The following is a 20,041-nucleotide window of genomic DNA, read 5'->3' as shown; positions in this document are numbered from 1 at the left end:
AACTGCCCAATGAGATCTTCCCTACAGTGGCAAAAAGGGCAGCATGTGCCAACTGCTCAATGAGATCTTCCCTACAGTGGCAATAAGGGCAGCATGTGCCAACTGCCCAATGAGATCTTCCCTACAGTGGCAATAAGGGCAGCATGTGCCAACTGCCCAATGAGATCTTCTCTACAGTGGCAATAAGGGCAACGTGTGCAACTGCCCAATGAGATCTTCCCTACAGTGGCAATAAGGGCAGCATGTGCCAACTGCCCAATGATATCTTCCTACAGTGGCAATAAGAGCAGCATGTGCCAAGTGCCCAATCAGCTCTTCTTACAGTGGCAATAAAGGCAGCATGTGCCAACTGCCCAATGAGATATTCCCTACAGTGGCAATAAGGGCAGCGTGTCCCAAGTGCCCAATGAGATCTTCCTTACAGTGGCAATAATGGCAGCATGTGCCAACTGCCCAATGAGATCTTCCTACAGTGGCAATAAGGGCAGCATGTGCCAACTGCCCAATGAGATCTTCCCTACAGTGGCAATAAGGGCAGCATGTGCCAACTGCCCAATGAGATCTTCCCTACAGTGGCAATAAGGGCAGCATTTGCCAACTGCCCAATCAGCTCTTCTTACAGTGGCAATAAAGACAGCATGTGCCAACTGCCCAATGAGATCTTCCCTACAGTGGCAATAAGGGCAGCATGTGCCAACTGCCCAATGAGATCTTCCTTACAGTGGCAATAATGGCAGCGTGTGCAACTGCCCAATATGGTCTTCCCTACTGTGGCAATAAGGGCAGCATTTGCCAACTGCCCAATCAGCTCTTCTTACAGTGGCAATAAAGACAGCATGTGCCAACTGCCCAATGAGATCTTCCCTACAGTGGCAATAAGGGCAGCATGTGCCAACTGCCCAATGAGATCATCCCTACAGTGGCAAAAAGGGCAGCATGTGCCAACTGTCCAATGAGATCTTCCCTACAGTGGCAATAAGGGCAGCATGTGCCAACTGCCCAATGGGATCTTCCCTACAGTGGCAATAAGGGCAGCATGTGCCAACTGCCCAAAGAGATCTTCTCTACAGTGGCAATAAGGGCAGCGTGTGCAACTGCCCAATGAGATCTTCCCTACAGTGGCAATAAGGGCAGTGTGTGCAACTGTGCCATGAGATCTTCTCTACAGTGGCAATAAGGGCAGCGTGTGCAACTGCCCAATGAGATCTTCCCTACAGTGGCAATAAGGGCAGCATGTGCCAACTGCCCAATGAGATCTTCCCTACAGTGGCAATAAGGGCAGCATTTGCCAACTGCCCAATCAGCTCTTCTTACAGTGGCAATAAAGGCAGCATGTGCCAACTGCCCAATGAGATTTTCCCTACAGTGGCAATAAGGGCAGCGTGTCCCAAGTGCCCAATGAGATCTTCCTTACAGTGGCAATAATGGCAGCGTGTGCAACTGCCCAATGTGCTCTTCCCTACAGTGGCAGTAAGGGCAGCATGTGCAACTGCCCAATGAGATCTTCCCTACAGTGGCAAAAAGGGCAGCATGTGCCAACTGCCCAATGAGATCTTCCCTACAGTGGCAAAAAGGGCAGCATGTGCCAACTGCCCAATGAGATCTTCCTTACAGTGGCAATAATGGCAGCGTGTGCAACTGTGCAATGAGATCTTCTCTACAGCGGCAATAATGGCAGCGTGTGCAACTGCCCAATGTGGTCTTCCCTACGGTGGCAGTAAGGGCAGCATGTGCAACTGCCCAATGAGATCTTCCCTACAGTGGCAATAAGGGCAGCATGTGCCAACTGCCCAATGAGATCTTCCCTACAGTGGCAATAAGGGCAGCATGTGCCAACTGCCCATTGAGATCTTCCTTACAGTGGCAATAATGGCAGCGTGTGCAACTGCCCAATGTGCTCTTCCCTACGGTGGCAGTAAGGGCAGCATGTGCAACTGCCCAATGTGCTCTTCCCTACGGTGGCAATAAGGGCAGTGCGTGCAACTGTGCAATGAGATCTTCTCTACAGCGGCAATAAGGACAGCACGTGCCAACTGCCCAATGAGATCTTCCCTACAGTGGCAATAAGGGCAGCATGTGCCAACTGCCCAATGAGATCTTCCCTACAGTGGCAATAAGGGCAGCATGTGCCAAGTGCCCAATGAGATCTTCCCTACAGTATCAATAAGGGCAGTGTGTGCCAACTGCCCAATGAGATCTTCTCTACATTGGCAATAAGGGCAGTGTGTGCAACTGCCCGATGAGATCTTCCCTACAGCGGCAATATACATCTGCAGCTGCTCCTTTTCTTTATTTTGAGCGAATGGCGCCGAGTGCTAGAATTGCCCTTGTATTCACACATATCCTCTCTTTTGTCACCAAGGTATCTCAAGCAGGAACCTTTAGCAATCAATCACTTCCCATTATCTGGGATTATCCATTGGTCACAGAGGCAGGATGTCGCTGCTTTCAGCATTCCCCGAATCATTGTGCAGTGTATCTACACATTATAAATTGACTGGATGTCTTCCAGGGCTCGCGGAAAGAATTGCTAGATCCTGTCATCCTTTGGACCCTCGAACATGCACACACAAATGCACCTTTACTTAAATGCCCCAGCGGACGACAAATGCTGAGGTGCAATAGCTGCCTAAGGGCACTTAAACCAAGAGAGAATCCCCCCAGCCCCCTCGCCCGTGGTGCACACACTACAAGCAGTGTTTCACCATTGTTGGAGCTCCTCTGTTCCACTTCACCACATAGCTCTACAACGGCTGGAGTGCCGGAGCCTCCAGCGGCCAACCCCCCAGGCATGGGAACCCCACAAGCAATTAATTCCAAACCACCCAGCCCGTAGGACATGAGTAACTTCACTCCTGCAGACTTGAACCCAAACAGGAGCCAAGCGTCTGAGTGTCTGTTCAGAAGCCGACAAAGATGGCAGACTCATAAATGACCAGAACGTTTGAGCACTCCCCCAGAAGCACGCGATAAGTCACGACCGACCCTAAAGGACCCAAGCCCGTGACTGCCCTCCAATGGTCCAACATTTTCTACTATGCTTCCCCTTCCAGGCATCTTAAGGGTTCACTCACTCAAACAATCTCCAACCCCACTAAGTTATTCTACCTTTTTATTAGTATTCTTTTTTTTAAATAATGGGTTAAAATGTTGCATTTTAGAGCAGAATTTATTTTTTAAAAAATTGGGTAAAAAGCCAAACAGTTTGCAATTGGTGCTGTTTGGGGGGGGGGGGCAGAGGGAAAGCATGGTGTTTTTCACTGGACATCTCTGATAGATATTCAGTAAAAAAAATACCATTCCTGTCCCCTGGGCTCCATAGCACCTCCGAAGGAGAGCTGATTTTGGCAGGTGGGGGATTGTGCAACAAAGGCATTTTTAAAATGACTTTGTTTTATAACCTCCCCAAACCCCCACTTGCTAAAATCGTCTCAACGGACCAACACATAAACACACACACACACACATTCACACAGAATTCATGCATCATTCACACAAGCACCCTTCACCATACACTAACTGATAGCACAAGCATATATGCTTCCATACACGTTTAAATAAAAAAGAAATGAACATAAACGTACCTTCTGCCCCGGTCCGGAGGTTTTCTCCCCAGCGCTCCAGCTCCTGCATCATGAACAGGAAGGGGTACTGAAATGCCCCGCTCCGGCCTGCTCTGTCCGTATGTGCGAGGAGGCGCAGGAGCTCCCCCTCGCACATACAGACATGCAGTTCCCAGCCAGCATTTCCAACGAGCGATGCAAGGCTGGCGAAGCAAAACACCTCAGCCTTTTTTTTTAATTTTCAGGCTGGGGTCTTTGCTGCTGTGTTGATGGGTGCAATTTGGACATATCTGAGTACTGTGTGGTTAGTGGCAAGAACACGCTGGGTATTAGTGTGCAGAAGGGAGCCTCATAAGGTACAGAAACGAGACCCCTGTCCGGACAGTCCATTGAATCCAGGTGATAACTCTATTACCCATGATCAAGTTCCTGAGGAGGCTCTGATTGCGGAACCACTGCTCTTGCCCCTTTCACTACCAATGGCGCCCCCTTCCCTAGTAGGCCAGGCTGCCGCAGCCAAACCAATACGCTTTGAGTGCAATATAGGCAACACAGTTAACAGGACCCTTTTCTTATTGTGTTTCAGGGAGTGAAGGAGTTCAAATGTGAGGTATGCGGCCGGGAGTTCACCCTTCAAGCCAACATGAAGCGCCACATGCTGATCCATGCCAGTGTGCGCCCCTACGAGTGCACCACCTGCTTCAAGACGTTTGTTCAAAAGCAAACACTCAAGACCCACATGATTGTGCACTCACCAGTCAAGCCTTTCAAATGCAAGGTAATGGATCACGCGCTCCAGATGTTCAGCATGGCGCGTATGCACGTCTTCATCCGCCATCTTGCTTTGGGACGCTATGTATAGGTATTGATGATGACTGTGCCATGTTTCAGCGCTGAGGCTAAGCTATAGATTCCAGCTTAAGGCGTCACTTAACATATCGGCCCTCTTGCGCCCTTGTGAAACCGGTCCCCGCAACAGCCACCACCCCATCACTGTGTCGGGGTTTCTGATTTCACTCCTTTGCTTTTGTCGTGGGCTGACCGTTCATGCATCTCGTTCCAGGTGTGTGGGAAGTCCTTCAACCGGATGTATAACCTGCTGGGGCACATGCACCTGCACGCCGGGAGCAAACCCTACAAATGCCCGTACTGTTCCAGCAAGTTCAACCTGAAGGGGAACTTAAGCCGCCACATGAAGGTGAAGCACGGCGTGGTGGACGTGAACCTGGACAGCCAAGGTGAGTAGCTGGGAGCACCTTGTGAAGGGGGTTCTCGGGTTTGCTGGCAAACTTATGTTCAAGTGAGGAGTGTATTCCTGTGATATATGATATGATATTTTATTTATAGCGCGCCTATACACAGGTGTTTCAGGGCACGAATAGTGTGGGGCGGGATAAACTGGGATTCGTGCTTCAGGAAGTTCAGCCTTCCGTGGGCAGCTTTCTGCAGCCTGTGGCCATGAAATGTTTCCGCAATTAAGGTCCATTACATCAATACGGCTTTGAAAGCTGCCCGTCACATCAGTTTGGTTTCTTGTGGCGGTGGACCGGGTAAATACTAGGAAAACCCATTATAAATGAGCTATGATTTTCCATTACAGGTTATGCAGAACATTGTTTGAAGCAAAAGTAATTTCTTGCAAAAAATGTTTTTATTGCTTTCTTTTTTTGGTCTTTAAATGTATACTGTACCCCCAAATGCAAGCACACAAAATGAAGTTCAGGACCAATTCTGGAGTAGGAGACGGACTTCATTACGAGTTGGCCAGTACGCGGAAAAGGGGCAGTAATTGATTAACCACCTTTTTTTTTGCTCTGCCAAATTAAGGTTCACCAAAAATGGACGCTAATTCCTGCGGCAAAATTAACACCAATTGCCAAACTCGGAATGAGGCCCAGTGAGCTTAGGGCCCTTTAGAAACGTGCATATGTAATGGATGGGATCTCACCGAATAACTCAAAATCATGGTAACCGAAGCAACTCAGCAAGATGGCAAAGTACTCTTTTATTAACAATTCTCTAAAACAGAGTTACAATGAACATCAACGGACGTACGCTCAATTTCTCTCAGCAATATTCAAACAAAACATAGCTTTTATATCAAAAATACATCAGAGATGACATCATACTACGTGACAATAATGAAAAACCTACTAAGGGTCGGGATTGGCTTGAGGGGAACATCTAAGTATACTTTCTATAGGATCTAGGATTGTGATTGGCTGCCCACTAGCAGGTGGACAACATATGCCTACCTCTAAAACATGTCAACTTCATAAACATTAGATACACACTTTCTCATTGGTTTTCAAACGATAAGGTCCATTGTTATGGACCACTATAATTGGTTGGCACGCTTGTGCCAGGTCTGGAACGTTCGTTTCATTAACAGCACCTAAGCCCAGACCCAGGTGCAAGGAGATGGGGCATTACACTTCCTCCCACCCAATTAGGCCAGCATCTCTCATCGCCCATGCCTTCTGGCATGAAGATTGTCTTTGAACTTGGCCTTGCAAAGTATCCTTGTCCTTTAGAAAACATGGGAGTGAGAGCACTCGCTATCGTGTTCTGGGACTTCAAGTTCAAACTCTATTGTCCTCCTTGGCTCACGTGACAGGAGACCACGATCTGGTCGATTTTGCAGGTTTTAAATGCTCTAAATGGATTAAACGTGGCACTCTTGGTGTTCTTTCTTTGCACCTTAAAAGGGATGATTCATCCTTTGCACATATGTTATATTCCAGAATAGGTAGCTGACCTTGGCTGCTTCAGTCTTGACTCCAGGCCAGACAGCCTCGTCTTGCAGCTCCATGGTTCTGCTTATTCTTGCTCCTACACAGCTTTCCCTTCTCGCTTCATGGGTCCTGGCTTACTAAATTCATGACACCGATGTCCAGCTCCTATACAATGGTGGCTTTGCCTGCATTCTATTCACTACGTATAGCCAGCTTCTATGATGACTTAGTCTACTTGCGTTCCAGCGTCTGTACAATTATTGAACAGTAGATTTTCTGCAGCACTTTATGCACGTGTATTCTCCTTTTTCGCATTTAGTTCATTTGATTCTTTTCTTCGTCATTAGTCTCTTCAGGATCGATACATCTTCTTCAGCCAGTAACACTAGACGTTGTTCACACTCTTTTGTGACGTCGCTGGCTTGTTTTCTTTGTTCCTTCTCATATTCCTTCAGGGAGTTCCTCCCTCAATGTGTCATCCCTTCGGGGATACATTCGATAGGGTTGTCTCAATGTGTATCTTCTCTCAAACACACGCTGCTGTATTGGCACAAGCACTGGTGTCAAATGCGGCCCAATCTCAGGCTTCCAACATATGGGTGTTAGGGGGCGGGGTTTCCTGCAGAGGCCGGCAGCCGCTCCTCTACACCACTGGCCTTATTTAACTGTACACAAGCATGTTCATGGGGCATCAGCGTTTCTCTTACAGGTTTACAAACAAAAATACAAGAGGCAGAACTGTGCATCCATAAGTAGGCGGTACGGGTGAATGAAGCGTGTACCGATAGGCGCCTTGAAGCAGCTGGTGCAGAACTGCGCACTTACGCATCACCAACACAATTATAAAGAATGCCATGAAAAGCTGGGTGAGCTCCATCTTCAAAGCATGGATTCCCAGGGCAAAAAGGTCCCACCCGGTGAATTAGGTGGGAGCATCCCACCCCTCACTCTTTGTTGTGGGGGGTTCTGTGTTTGTGTATGTATTGTGTGTCAGTAAATGAATGAAGGCATATGTGTATACATATACATGCCCTTGTCCGTAGCTTACCATCTTTGAGTGAGATAAGAATGGACAATAAATGGCGCAGAGCGCGTTTCCTGGTGCATCAGTGCTCTATAGCGCTTGGATCAATATTCAGACTTGGAGAATATTTCATGACCACCTCTTCTCCTCTAAGCCTCCAGTAGAGCAATGCTGGTTCATTCCCAAGACTGCGAGGCTGCAGCTCAAGGTTCATTCTCTGATCCTTGAGGCAGAGGTGAGGATTGCACTTCAGGCCAGAATAGCAACATCCTGCCCTTCATTTCTTTTGATTGCTGTTGCAGCAGTGGCGGGACACGAGGGCGAGGGGCTTTTCTAGTGTTCATTCTGTCTCTGCTGCCTGCCACCTCTGCCCTCTTTACTTGTGGCAAGTCTCATCCCCTTCTTCCAGAAGGGAGAGTCCTCACCCTCCTGCTGCTCTGATCTCATCTGGGCAGAGGCTCGGATTAAAGCCCTACGCGCCCGTGCTCTACCTGTCCAAGGCCTGGTGAATCCAGGTGAAACTAAAGCCCTACGTGCCCATGCTCTACCCTTTCAAGGCCTGGTGAATCAAGGGAAGAATAAAGCCCTACGTGCCCGTGCTCTACCCATCCAAGGCCTGGTGAATCAAGGGAGGTCTAAAGCCCTACGTGCCTGTGCTCTACCCGTCAAAGGCCTGGAGAATCCAGGGAGGGCTAAAGCCCTATGTGCCTGTCCCCTCCCCGTCAGAGGCCTGGAGAATCAAGGGAAGACTAAAACCCTACGTGCCCGTGCTCTACCCGTCCAAGGCCTGGTGAATCCAGGTGAAACTAAAGCGCTATGTGCCTGTGCTCAACCCGTCCAAGGCCTGGTGAATCAAGAGAAGACTAAAGCCCTACGCGCCCATGCTCTACCCGTCCAGGGCCTGGTGAATCCAGGTGAGACTAAAGACCTACGTGCCCGTCCTCTACCCGTCCAAGGCCTGGTGAATCAAGGGAAGACTAAAGCCCTACGCGCCCATGCTCTACCCGTCCAGGGCCTGATGAATCCAGGTGAGACTAAAGCCCTGCGCCTTCCAGGGCTCACGTTGCCTTCACTTCTACACGACTGCTGCAAATGATTCCTCATTAGTGCAAAATACCCATTTCAATGCTGTTTATTTAATGGAAGTGGTGTCAGCCAATTCACATGACGTTTAATCCTGACCGCTTCTCCCCCCCCCTGACCCTTCCCTTGCTACTTCATGCCCTTTTATGATTACTACGTCTTGCCTCTGCCAAATATATATTCTGTTATCAGCTGCTTGTATCTCGGAATTTCATTTGGTACCATTTCGGTCATTGCCAACTTATGTTTGTTTATTGTGTTTATATAGCGCTTTACATCATAACAACAAGAATACAATCACAGTAGAAGCAAATACAAATATGAGTCAAACCAGTAATACAGCAACTAGAACAATTTGCCAGTGAAGATAAATGTTATGTTATGTTATGTTAGCAGTACTTGTATAGCGCACCGTCACCAACGGAATTGGTCCCCAGGCGCTCTGACGGATCTGTAAACAGGAAGGGTGGGTAGGGTTAGTCGGGAGAGTAGGAGAAGTGGTGTGCTGTTGGCAGCTTCAGCTCGGTATACACCGAGTGCTGGGGATTGGAGCTAGTATCTGATCGGATGAAGACCTCGAGTGCTGTGGGTGAAGTTTATGTGTTGTTGATGCGGTGTGGTAAAGTGCATGCGGATTGCTGGGAGAGAGATGGTTGTGTGGTTTTGTGTGGGTTTCTAGTATGCAGAAGATTGAGAGTTGGGTTAGTAGGGTCTGTATCCTGGTTCAGGTACTTATGATTCTGTTAGAGTTGTAAACCTGTGGGCTCAGATGTTGCTGGTTCCTCAAGGGCCGACTTGTTTTGGTGGTGATGCGCTGATCCACCTGTATCCCATTGAGTATAGTTTGGATTGGTGGGTGCGTCTGAACCTACTCTTCAGGTGTGGGACTGGCTGGGTGATATCTATTCTCAGTTTGGTCGTGTTGTGACTGTATCCCATTTGGTCCTTTAGTATGTCTTGGGATATTTACCTCAGTTTTTCCCACTGATTGATCGGTGTGTATCGCGGTCGCTCTACGCTCATTGATGTTTTTAGTTATGTCGGTGCCCCTGTGGCTAGTCTTTTTAATTATGATGTGAAGAGCCAGGTTTTGAGTAGTTTCCTGAATAATAGGTGGTTTCTTGTGTTGCGTATGTACTTTGGAAGGTCGTTCCAGGTTTTCGGGGCTTGGTGAGAGAAGGAGGATCCTCCAAGTTTTCTTTTGTTGTAGGGCTTCGGTTCCAGGCGGATGTCCATGCTTGATCTGAGCATTCTTGTTGGTTGATATAGGTGCAGTTTTTCTCTTAGGAACTCTGCGCCTTCGTTGTGTACTGCTCTGTGCGTAATGCACATGGTTTTGAATTTTATTTGTTGTTTTATTGGTAGCCAATGTAGTGTTTTCAGCGCTGGTGTGGTGTGTTCTCTTCGGGGTAGTTTCAGAAGTAGTTTGGCTGCCGCGTTTTGAATGCGTTGTAGTTTTTTTAGGAGTCTTTCAGGCATGCCTAGGTATAGGCTATTGGCATAGTCTAGTTTGGACATGACGAGGGTGATGATGGTGGTCGTTTTGTTGGCGAACGATAAAAACAGTAAGACTCTCTTTGCCGCTCGCAGGAGGAAGAAGCATTTCTTGAGGAGAGCGTTTACTTGTGGCTCTAGCGTGAGATTGTCCATCAGAACCCCCAGATTTTTTACAATCGCCGTGGGTGCTGGGGTTGTCCCAAGTTCCCTTGGCCAAGGGATGAATTGGTTTTCCCCTCCATTTTTTGTGACGATCATTATTTCAGTTTTGCCTGGGTTGATTTTGAGTGAATTGGAGTTCATCCAGAAGAATACATTGCAGAGGCAGTTTTCTAGCGTTGAGTTTCTTTCCGGGTTGTCTTGTATTTTGAAGATTATTTGTGTATCATCAGCATAGTTGTAGCATGTGAGGCCGTGGCTTTTGATGATTCTAATCAGTAGATACAGGTAGATGTTGCATAGTAGTGGCGAGAAGGATGATCCTTGTGGTACTCCACAGGTGGAATCTCTCGGGCTGGATTTGAAGGGTTTCATCCATACATTTTTTGTTCTGTTTGTTAGGAAAGATTTGATCCATAGTAGGGCGGTGTCTGTTATTCCAAGTCCTTCTAATCTTGTTATGAGGGTGTCATGGTCGACTGTGTCAAATGCTGCCGATAGGTCTAGGAGTATCTGCGTTGATTTTTAGATCGTCCCATATTGAGAGTAGAGCTGATTACGTTCCTCTCAGTGGTCTGAAGCCAACTTGTGCTTGGTCTAGTAGGCCGTGCTCTTCTATAAACTCTTGGGTCGTTTTGTATATGTACGTTTCGAGCAGCTTGGCTGTATATGGGATGTTGGAGATGGGTCTGTAGTTGGAGAGGTCCTCTACGTTTCCCGCTGTATCTTTGAGTAGTGGCCTGATGTATGCAGTTTTGAAGGCTTGTGGCACTTTCCCAGTTGGGATGGAATGGTTGAGGACGTTCCTGTGATATTTCATGGGCGTTCCTTGTTTAAGAATCGATTTGTATATGTCTGGTGGGCATGGGTCTTCGGGGGACCCTGAGTTATTGCTTTCATTCACCAGTTTGACAAATGTCTCCACTGATATTTCTGGAAAGATTTGTAGTTTGTTTGGGTGCTCCTCCTGGGTGTGGGTTGGGGTTGTGGTCAGATCAGACGGTCTGCTTTGAATGGTTTGTTGGATGTTGGTGATTTTGTATTTGAAGTGGTCGGCAAGGTTGTTGCAGAGTTTCGCGGACGGAGTTGGCGAGTTGTCACATCCCGGAGGGTTTTTGATTTCGTTTATGATTTTGAAGAGCTCTTTTTGGGTATTTGGTGCTTCGAAGATTTGGTTGTCATAGTGTTTCCTCTTTGCTTTTTGTGTTTCCTTTTTGTAAGCCCGGTTGTGTTGAAGGAATTTCAGTTTGTTCGCCGCGTTGTTTTGTTTTCTCCAATCAAGTTCTAGTCTTCGTTTTTTTCTTTTCATTGTGCAAAGTAGGAGGGGGAACCATTTTGCCATTGCCCGTTTATGAGAAGAAGGGAAGGGTTTTTCTTTGGCGATGTTGTCTATAGTAGTTGTGATCCAGGAATGCAGCCGGGTTACCTTTTTGTCCAGGTCATCTTCTTCCATAAATGTTGGGTGTGGTTTGTTTAGCTCCAGGAGTTCATGCAGGTCTGAGTTTTTGAGGTTCTCCAGTTTCTTCTCATGGTTTTCATTGTTTTGGTTGGTTGATTTTGTTAGCCTGGTCATTTTGATTACGAAGGGGATGATGAGATGGTCGCTCCAGGGTATTTGGATTGGGGATGCCGCGGTGAGGAGTAATTGGTTGGCGAATATTGCGTCAAGTGTATGCCCTGCCGAGTGGGTTGCTCCTTTGACTAGTTGTTGTAGGTTCATTGCTGCTAGTTGGCTGGTTAGCGATTTTTGTGTGGTTGTGCTTTCTCCTTCAAACCAGATGTTGAAGTCTCCTAGGAGTATCAGGTGATTGTGTTTGATGGCTAGGACAGTGATTGCTTCTGTGAAGGAGTCTACGAAGGTTGCATCGTAGGTTGGTGGTCTATATATTAGTACGAATTTCAAGTTTGTTTTGGATGTTACGGCTAGACGTATGATTAGGGATTCACATTTATCGATGATAAGTGGGTCTTCCAGTTTGATATCCAGGTATTCCTTGTGAATGATTGCCAGCCCTCCCCCTCTTTTGGTTTTTCTGTTTGATTGGACGCATTTGAAGTATTCAGGCAGCCAGTTGTTGAGGGTGATCTTATAATTGCTTATAATTGTCATCTAGCCAGGTTTCTGTTACAAATAAGATGTCGACCCCTCCGTCGCAGAGCAGATCGTATATCTCGGTGGCATGTTTTGACATTGATCTTGCATTGAAGAGGTTGCAGTGGATCTTACTGGTGTGGTTTTGCTTGTTGGTTGTACCTTGTTTTGGTTTGTGGTTGTTCGGTTGCGGTTCATCATTGTTGGCGTTGATTGGGGGTGTATGAGGATCAGCGGAGGCTGCATCTTCATTGAAGCGGTCTGATAGATTGAGAGCTCGGGTTGTTCAGTGGTGTTTCTTCCCCGTTTGTGCTGATTAGGTGAAGGTCCATGAAGCCTTCTTTGATGAATTGGTCAGATAGGTTCATGTTTGGGTTGTTGGTTATAAGATCTTCGTCGTCGCTTTGTCCGGTATGGCGCGGGTGTTGAGGGTGTGCTTCTGTTCTTGTGATGTATGGGGTGATATGGTCGGACTCTGGCCACCTTCTTGGGTGTTCCCATCTTTTCTCTAGTTGTCTCGGGATGTTCTTTGTCTGTCTTTATGTCTTTGTGTCATTGGGGTATCCTGGTTCTGGGGTTGTTGCGAGGTATTGTAAAAGATATACGGAGTTTTCCCTTTGGAGTTTTGTTCTGGTTGTTTTGGTTTTGGTGTTGTGTTTCTTTTATTTGAGGTTGTTGCTTTGGTGGTAGGTTAGATTGTGTGTCTGTGTTCAGTGCAGCCTTGTCTTATGCCTTGAGGGAATGAATGAGGGAAGAAGGGGTCGAGAGGGGAAGGGAGTGGGGAACAGCAAGTGAGATCAGGTGAAGGCGAGAGAGGAGGAGTGGGGACTTAAGAGAAAACGAGGCAAGGGGAGAGAGGTAAGATGAGGATAAAAAAGGGGGGAGAGGGGACCCTGAATGAGGATCAAAGTATCAGGGAGGGGAGTGGAGAAGAAGAGATTTTAAGGAGACACGAAAGGAGGAATAGGTGGGGATGGAATGGATAGAGAGAGGACGGGAGTTCCAGCGGAGGGGGGCAAGGAGCTGAAAGGAGTGAAAACGAGGGGAGGTGCATGGGGACGTAGATGCAACTTATGGTTGCATCTACGTCACCTTTTGCTTCAACTGTTTGTTTATTACTTACTGTATGTAAATACCTTCTCCTGTAACCAAGCCTCTTAAGTATCCTTGCATTGTTCTGTAACTAAGTTCTCAAGTATTCGTGTCATGTTCGCGCCCAGCTATCTGAGGGTTTTGGTTTTGCGCTATATTAAATAAATAAACAAACAAACAAATATAAGGGTTTTTTGTCACTGAAGGCATTTTTCCCTATTGGGTTCTTTCTTTTAATTAATGTTTTCAGTAATTGATCAGGAAGCACCTGCTTTTGCACTTCTGGGCAGCATCTTGGACTGATTGGGAAATTAGGGCTGGATCCGATCCCTGGAGCAGAAACCTTCTCATTTTCAGATCCGCGAGCAAGGGCGACTGCTCTGGGGAGTGTGTGCTCTGGGAGCGCTGGTGGGAAAAGTGCCAAAGTCTGCCCTGGGGTACAGTGCCACCCTGTGGCCCAGAACTGCTATTTACAAACAACCCAGGAGCTGAAAAAATTAAATCTCTGCCCAAGGGTCGCCTGGCGCAGGCATGCTGGCCCTCCATATCTGGTAGAAGGGTCACCTGGCACTGGTAGAAGGGTTGCCTGGCGCAGGCATGCTGGCCCTCCATATCTGGTGGAGTCACCTGGCGCAGGAATGCTGGCCCTCCATATCTGGTAGAAGGGTCACCTGGCGCAGGCATGCTGGCCCTCCATATCTGGTAGAAGAGTCACCTGGCGCAGGCATGCTGGCCCTCCATATCTGGTAGAAGGGTCGCCTGGTGCAGGCATGCTGGCCCTCCATATCTGGTAGAAGAGTCACCTGGCGCAGGCATGCTGGCCCTCCATATCTGGTGGAGTCACCTGGCGCAGGCATGCTGGCCGTCCATATCTGGTAGAAGAGTGACCTGCTGCAGGCATGCTGGCCGTCCATATCTGGTAGAAGAGTGACCTGCTGCAGGCATGCTGGCCCTCCATATCTGGTAGAAGGGTCACCGGGCGCAGGCATGCTGGCCCTCCATATCTGGTAGAAGGGTCACCGGGCGCAGGCATGCTGGCCCTCCATATCTGGTACAAGGGTCGCCTGGCGCAGGAGCTGGCCCTCCATATCTGGTAGAAGGGTCGCCTGGCGCAGGCATGCTGGCCCTCCATATCTGGTAGAAGAGGCGCCTGGCGCAGGCATGCTGGCCCTCCATATCTGGTGGAGTCACCTGGCGCAGGAATGCTGGCCCTCCATATCTGGTGGAGTCACCTGGCGCAGGAATGCTGGCCCTCCATATCTGGTAGAAGGGTCACCTGGCGCAGGCATGCTGGCCCTCCATATCTGGTAGAAGAGTCACCTGGCGCAGGCATGCTGGCCCTCCATATCTGGTGGAGTCACCTGGCGCAGGCATGCTGGCCCTCCATATCTGGTAGAAGGGTCACCTGGCGCAGGCATGCTGGCCCTCCATATCTGGTGGAGTCACCTGGCGCAGGCATGCTGGCCCTCCATATCTGGTAGAAGAGTCACCTGGCGCAGGCATGCTGGCCCTCCATATCTGGTGGAGTCACCTGGCGCAGGCATGCTGGCCCTCCATATCTGGTAGAAGGGTCACCTGGCGCAGGCATGCTGGCCCTCCATATCTGGTGGAGTCACCTGGCGCAGGCATGCTGGCCCTCCATATCTGGTAGAAGGGTCGCCTGGCGCAGGCATGCTGGCCCTCCATATCTGGTGGAGTCACCTGGTGCAGGCATGCTGGCCCTCCATATCTGGTGGAGTCACCTGGCGCAGGCATGCTGGCCCTCCATATCTGGTAGAAGAGGCGCCTGGCGCAGGCATGCTGGCCCTCCATATCTGGTGGAGTCACCTGGCGCAGGCATGCTGGCCCTCCATATCTGGTGGAGTCACCTGGCGCAGGCATGCTGGCCCTCCATATCTGGTGGAGTCACCTGGCGCAGGCATGCTGGCCCTCCATATCTGGTAGAAGGGTCGCCGGGCGCAGGCATGCTGGCCCTCCATATCTGGTAGAAGGGTCGCCGGGCGCAGGCATGCTGGCCCTCCATATCTGGTGGAGTCACCTGGCGCAGGCATGCTGGCCCTCCATATCTGGTAGAAGGGTCGCCGGGCGCAGGAGCTGGCCCTCCATATCTGGTAGAAGGGTCGCCTGGCGCAGGAGCTGGCCCTCCATATCTGGTAGAAGGGTCGCCTGGCGCAGGCATGCTGGCCCTCCATATCTGGTGGAAGGGTCGCCTGGCGCAGGCATGCTGGCCCTCCATATCTGGTAGAAGGGTCGCCTGGCGCAGGAGCTGGCCCTCCATATCTGGTAGAAGGGTCGCCTGGCGCAGGCATGCTGGCCCTCCATATCTGGTGGAAGGGTCGCCTGGCGCAGGCATGCTGGCCCTCCATATCTGGTGGAGTCACCTGGCGCAGGCATGCTGGCCCTCCATATCTGGTGGAGTCACCTGGCGCAGGCATGCTGGCCCTCCATATCTGGTAGAAGGGTCACCTGGCGCAGGCATGCTGGCCCTCCATATCTGGTGGAGTCACCTGGCGCAGGCATGCTGGCCCTCCATATCTGGTGGAGTCACCTGGCGCAGGCATGCTGGCCCTCCATATCTGGTGGAGTCACCTGGCGCAGGCATGCTGGCCCTCCATATCTGGTAGAAGGGTCGCCGGGCGCAGGCATGCTGGCCCTCCATATCTGGTGGAGTCACCTGGCGCAGGCATGCTGGCCCTCCATATCTGGTAGAAGGGTCGCCGGGCGCAGGAGCTGGCCCTCCATATCTGGTAGAAGGGTCGCCTGGCGCAGGAGCTGGCCCTCCATATCTGGTAGAAGGGTCGCCTGGCGCAGGCATGCTGGCCCTCCATATCTGGTGGAAGGGTCGCCTGGCGCAGGCATGCTGGCCCTCCATATCTGGTAGAAGGGTCGCCTGGCGCAGGAGCTGGCCCTCCATATCTGGTAGAAGGGTCGCCTGGCGCAGGAGCTGGCCCTCCATATCTGGTAGAAGGGTCGCCTGGCGCAGGCATGCTGGCCCTCCATATCTGGTGGAGTCACCCGGCGCAGGCATGCTGGCCTTCCATATCTGGTAGAAGGGTCGCCGGGCGCAGGCATGCTGGCCCTCCATATCTGGTAGAAGGGTCGCCGGGCGCAGGCATGCTGGCCCTCCATATCTGGTAGAAGGGTCGCCTGGCGCAGGAGCTGGCCCTCCATATCTGGTAGAAGGGTCGCCGGGCGCAGGCATGCTGGCCCTCCATATCTGGTGGAGTCACCCGGCGCAGGCATGCTGGCCCTCCATATCTGGTAGAAGGGTCGCCTGGCGCAGGAGCTGGCCTTCCATATCTGGTAGAAGGGTCGCCGGGCGCAGGAGCTGGCCTTCCATATCTGGTAGAAGGGTCGCCGGGCGCAGGCATGCTGGCCCTCCATATCTGGTAGAAGGGTCGCCTGGCGCAGGAGCTGGCCTTCCATATCTGGTAGAAGGGTCGCCGGGCGCAGGCATGCTGGCCCTCCATATCTGGTAGAAGGGTCGCCGGGCGCAGGCATGCTGGCCCTCCATATCTGGTAGAAGGGTCGCCTGGCGCAGGAGCTGGCCCTCCATATCTGGTAGAAGGGTCGCCGGGCGCAGGCATGCTGGCCCTCCATATCTGGTAGAAGGGTCGCCGGGCGCAGGCATGCTGGCCCTCCATATCTGGTAGAAGGGTCGCCTGGCGCAGGAGCTGGCCCTCCATATCTGGTAGAAGGGTCGCCGGGCGCAGGAGCTGGCCCTCCATATCTGGTAGAAGGGTCGCCTGGCGCAGGAGCTGGCCTTCCATATCTGGTAGAAGGGTCGCCGGGCGCAGGCATGCTGGCCCTCCATATCTGGTAGAAGGGTCGCCGGGCGCAGGCATGCTGGCCCTCCATATCTGGTAGAAGGGTCGCCTGGCGCAGGAGCTGGCCCTCCATATCTGGTAGAAGGGTCGCCTGGCGCAGGCAAGCTGGCCCTCCATATCTGGAAGAGCACGCAAAGCACATTGGTCTCCCGGCGTGATCATGGAAGGGACCCCGTCTTTCCCAATAGTTCCTTGGTGATCACGGGCGAGCCACTGATTGGCAGGGGCGGCGCCCACATGCCAGACATGAATTGCTCTGCCAGCGTTAAGGCAGCTCTCCTTGGCACGCTTTCAGAGGTCGCCCGTTTTGTGCTGCTCGTGGCTAGCGAAGCCCCGATGTTCTGTCTAAATGACATAGGCTTGCTTGACCTTTGCAGTCACATGTCCAGTCCTCACGCCCCCCGGTTATTTGGCCTTCCTTGCCAGCATTCTTCCAGAACACAGCGAGATGGGAAGACCTTGTAACGTTTCTTTCTTTGAACTTTCAAGTCTAGTGGGAGAGCCCTGCCAGCTGCTGCTGAAGCTCCACTAGAGTCATCACCTGTTGGATGGAGAAAGTCCTGATCAATAGGTTTGCTTGCACCAAAACCTTCTCTCTGCCGCTCCCCAGTGCTCGCCTGCAGGCAGAGATTACAAAGATGTTCCACCTGGCCTTTAAGCACGCCAAGTTAGAGGTTTTCACCTGCAGTCCTGACACACAGGCCTTCGCAGGTCATCTTCCTCTCTCATTTATTTACATGTCCTCAGGCTGAGGGGGAACCCTCACACCGGTATCCACCCGTGCAAAAGGTTCCAAACCTCTTCCTCAAAGAAAGAAGCATTTGGAATGTATTTTGTGGCCACTTTCTTAGTTAATGTGGGCCAGATTTATGAGTTACTTCACTATGCTGCTAGTAGTTTTGACCATTCTTGCTAAATACAGATTTAAAAAGCACAATGTGCATAACGCTATCACAATCCTACCCCTTGGGAACTATTAAAACAGTGCCACGAAATGAATGAATTGTCATTTGCAACTGTGGGCCACTTTTTCATTGGCGCATGAGACAATTGTATACCCTAGTCCGACCCTGCTGGCGGACACTCCAATTCATTGCACCCCTTTTGCAGAGCTGACCATAGCTCTCTGCAAGCAGGTAAACAGTATATCCTTCAAATCTGATCTCCTGTAGGGTTAGTAGGGTTACTCTCAGATTCCTACCCGTAGCAGGTGCCCCATTACTAGGCCACTTACTCATGTCATTAGCATCCTCCAAAAACATGGCTCTAATATGGAGCAAAGTCACAAAGTGAAGCCTGTATCCTCGCCATATTAAAGTCGTGACCCCCAATGTGACCCTCAAAACACACTTAAAGACATTGCTACACTGTTAGGGCGTCATGCACCATTCCACAGGCCCTGGATCTCCTTTCCAGAATAACTTGTAGAGCCGAATGACCCACCTTTTCAGAATACTATATAGAGCTGGATGACTCTCCTTTCCAGAATAATATATACAGCTGGATGACTCTCCTTTCCAGAATACTATCTACAGCCTGGATGACTCTCCTTTCCAGAATACTATCTACAGCCTGGATGACTCTCCTTTCCAGAATACTATGTAGAGCCGGATGACTCTCCTTTCCGGAATTCTATGTAGAGCCCGGATGACTCTCCAGAATACTATGTAGAGCCCGGATGACTCTCCTTTCCAGAATACTATGTAGAGCTGGATGACTCTCCTTTCCAGAATACTATGTAGAGCCGGATGACTCTCCTTTCCGGAATTCTATGTAGAGCCCGGATGACTCTCCAGAATACTATGTAGAGCCCGGATGACTCTCCTTTCCAGAATACTATGTAGAGCCTGGATGACTCTCCTTTCCAGAATACTATGTAGAGCCGGATGACTCTCCTTTCCAGAATACTATGTAGAGCCGGATGACTCTCCTTTCCAGAATAATATGTAGAGCTGGATGACTCTCCTTTCCAGAATAATATGTAGAGCTGGATGACTCTCCTTTCCGGAATACTATGAAAAACCCGGATGACTCTCCTTTCCAGAATACTATGAAGAGCCCGGATGACTCTCCTTTCCAGAATACTATGTAGAGCCGGATGACTCTCCTTTCCAGAATACTATGTAGAGCCGGATGACTCTCCTTTCCAGATTACGATGTAGAGCCGAATGACTCACCTTTCCAGAATACTATGTAGAGCTGGATGACTCTCCTTCCCAGAATAATATGTAGAGCTGGATGGCTCTCCTTTCTGGAATACTATGAAGAGCCCGGATGACTCTCCTTTCCAGAATACTATGAAGAGTCCGGATGACTCTCCTTTCCAGAATACTATGTAGAGCTGGATGACTCTCCTTTCCAGAATACTATGTAGAGCCGGATGACTCTCCTTTCTGGAATACAATGAAGAGCCCGAAAGACTCGCCTTTCCAGAATACTATGTAAAGCTGGGTAACTCTCCTTTCCAGAATACTATGTAAAGCTGGGTGACTCTCCTTTCCAGAATACTATGAAGAGCTCGGATGACTCTCCTTTCCAGAATACTATGAAGAGCTCGGATGACTCTCCGTTCCAGAATACTATGTAAAGCTGGGTGTCTCTCCTTTCCAGAATACTATGTAGAGCTGGGTGACTCTCCTTTCCAGAATACTATGTAGAGCTGGGTGATTCTCCTTTCCAGAATACTATGTAGAGCTGGGTGACTCTCCTTTCAAGAATACTATGTAGAGCTGGGTGACTCTCCTTTCTAGAATACTACTTACAGCCTAGAAGACTCTCCTTTACAGAATACTGTGTTGAGCCGGATGACTCTCCTTTCCAGAATACTATATAGAGCCAGATGACTCTCTTTTCCAGAATACTATGTAGAGCCAGATGACTCGCCTTTCAAGAATACTATGTAGAGCTGGGTGACCCTCCTTTCCAGAATACTATGTAGAGCCAGATGACTCTCCTTTCCAGAATACTAT

At 50.0% G+C, this 20,041-nt stretch overlaps 1 protein-coding gene across 2 annotated transcripts in view; it reads left to right on the top strand.

Moving 5' to 3' along the window:
- The window catches only part of ZNF710 (zinc finger protein 710), a 217,550-nt gene that overhangs the window by 187,036 nt on the left and 10,473 nt on the right, over positions 1–20,041 (top strand). For both annotated transcript variants that reach the window (XR_011279872.1, XM_069625218.1), the window contains exons 3-4: positions 4,150–4,341; positions 4,627–4,801. Coding sequence is in view for 1 of the 2 variants with exons in the window: in XM_069625218.1 (XP_069481319.1) it covers positions 4,150–4,341; positions 4,627–4,801 (367 nt within the window). In the remaining variant the exon portion in view is untranslated. The remainder of the gene's footprint in view (positions 1–4,149; positions 4,342–4,626; positions 4,802–20,041) is intronic.

The sequence above is a fragment of the Ambystoma mexicanum genome, chromosome 11 (genome assembly GCF_040938575.1).
Source record: "Ambystoma mexicanum isolate Mex_15411 chromosome 11, UKY_AmexF1_1, whole genome shotgun sequence".
NCBI lineage: Eukaryota > Metazoa > Chordata > Amphibia > Caudata > Ambystomatidae > Ambystoma > Ambystoma mexicanum.
Note: the sequence above shows the minus strand (reverse complement) of the source record. Positions and strands in the feature narration are given on the sequence as shown.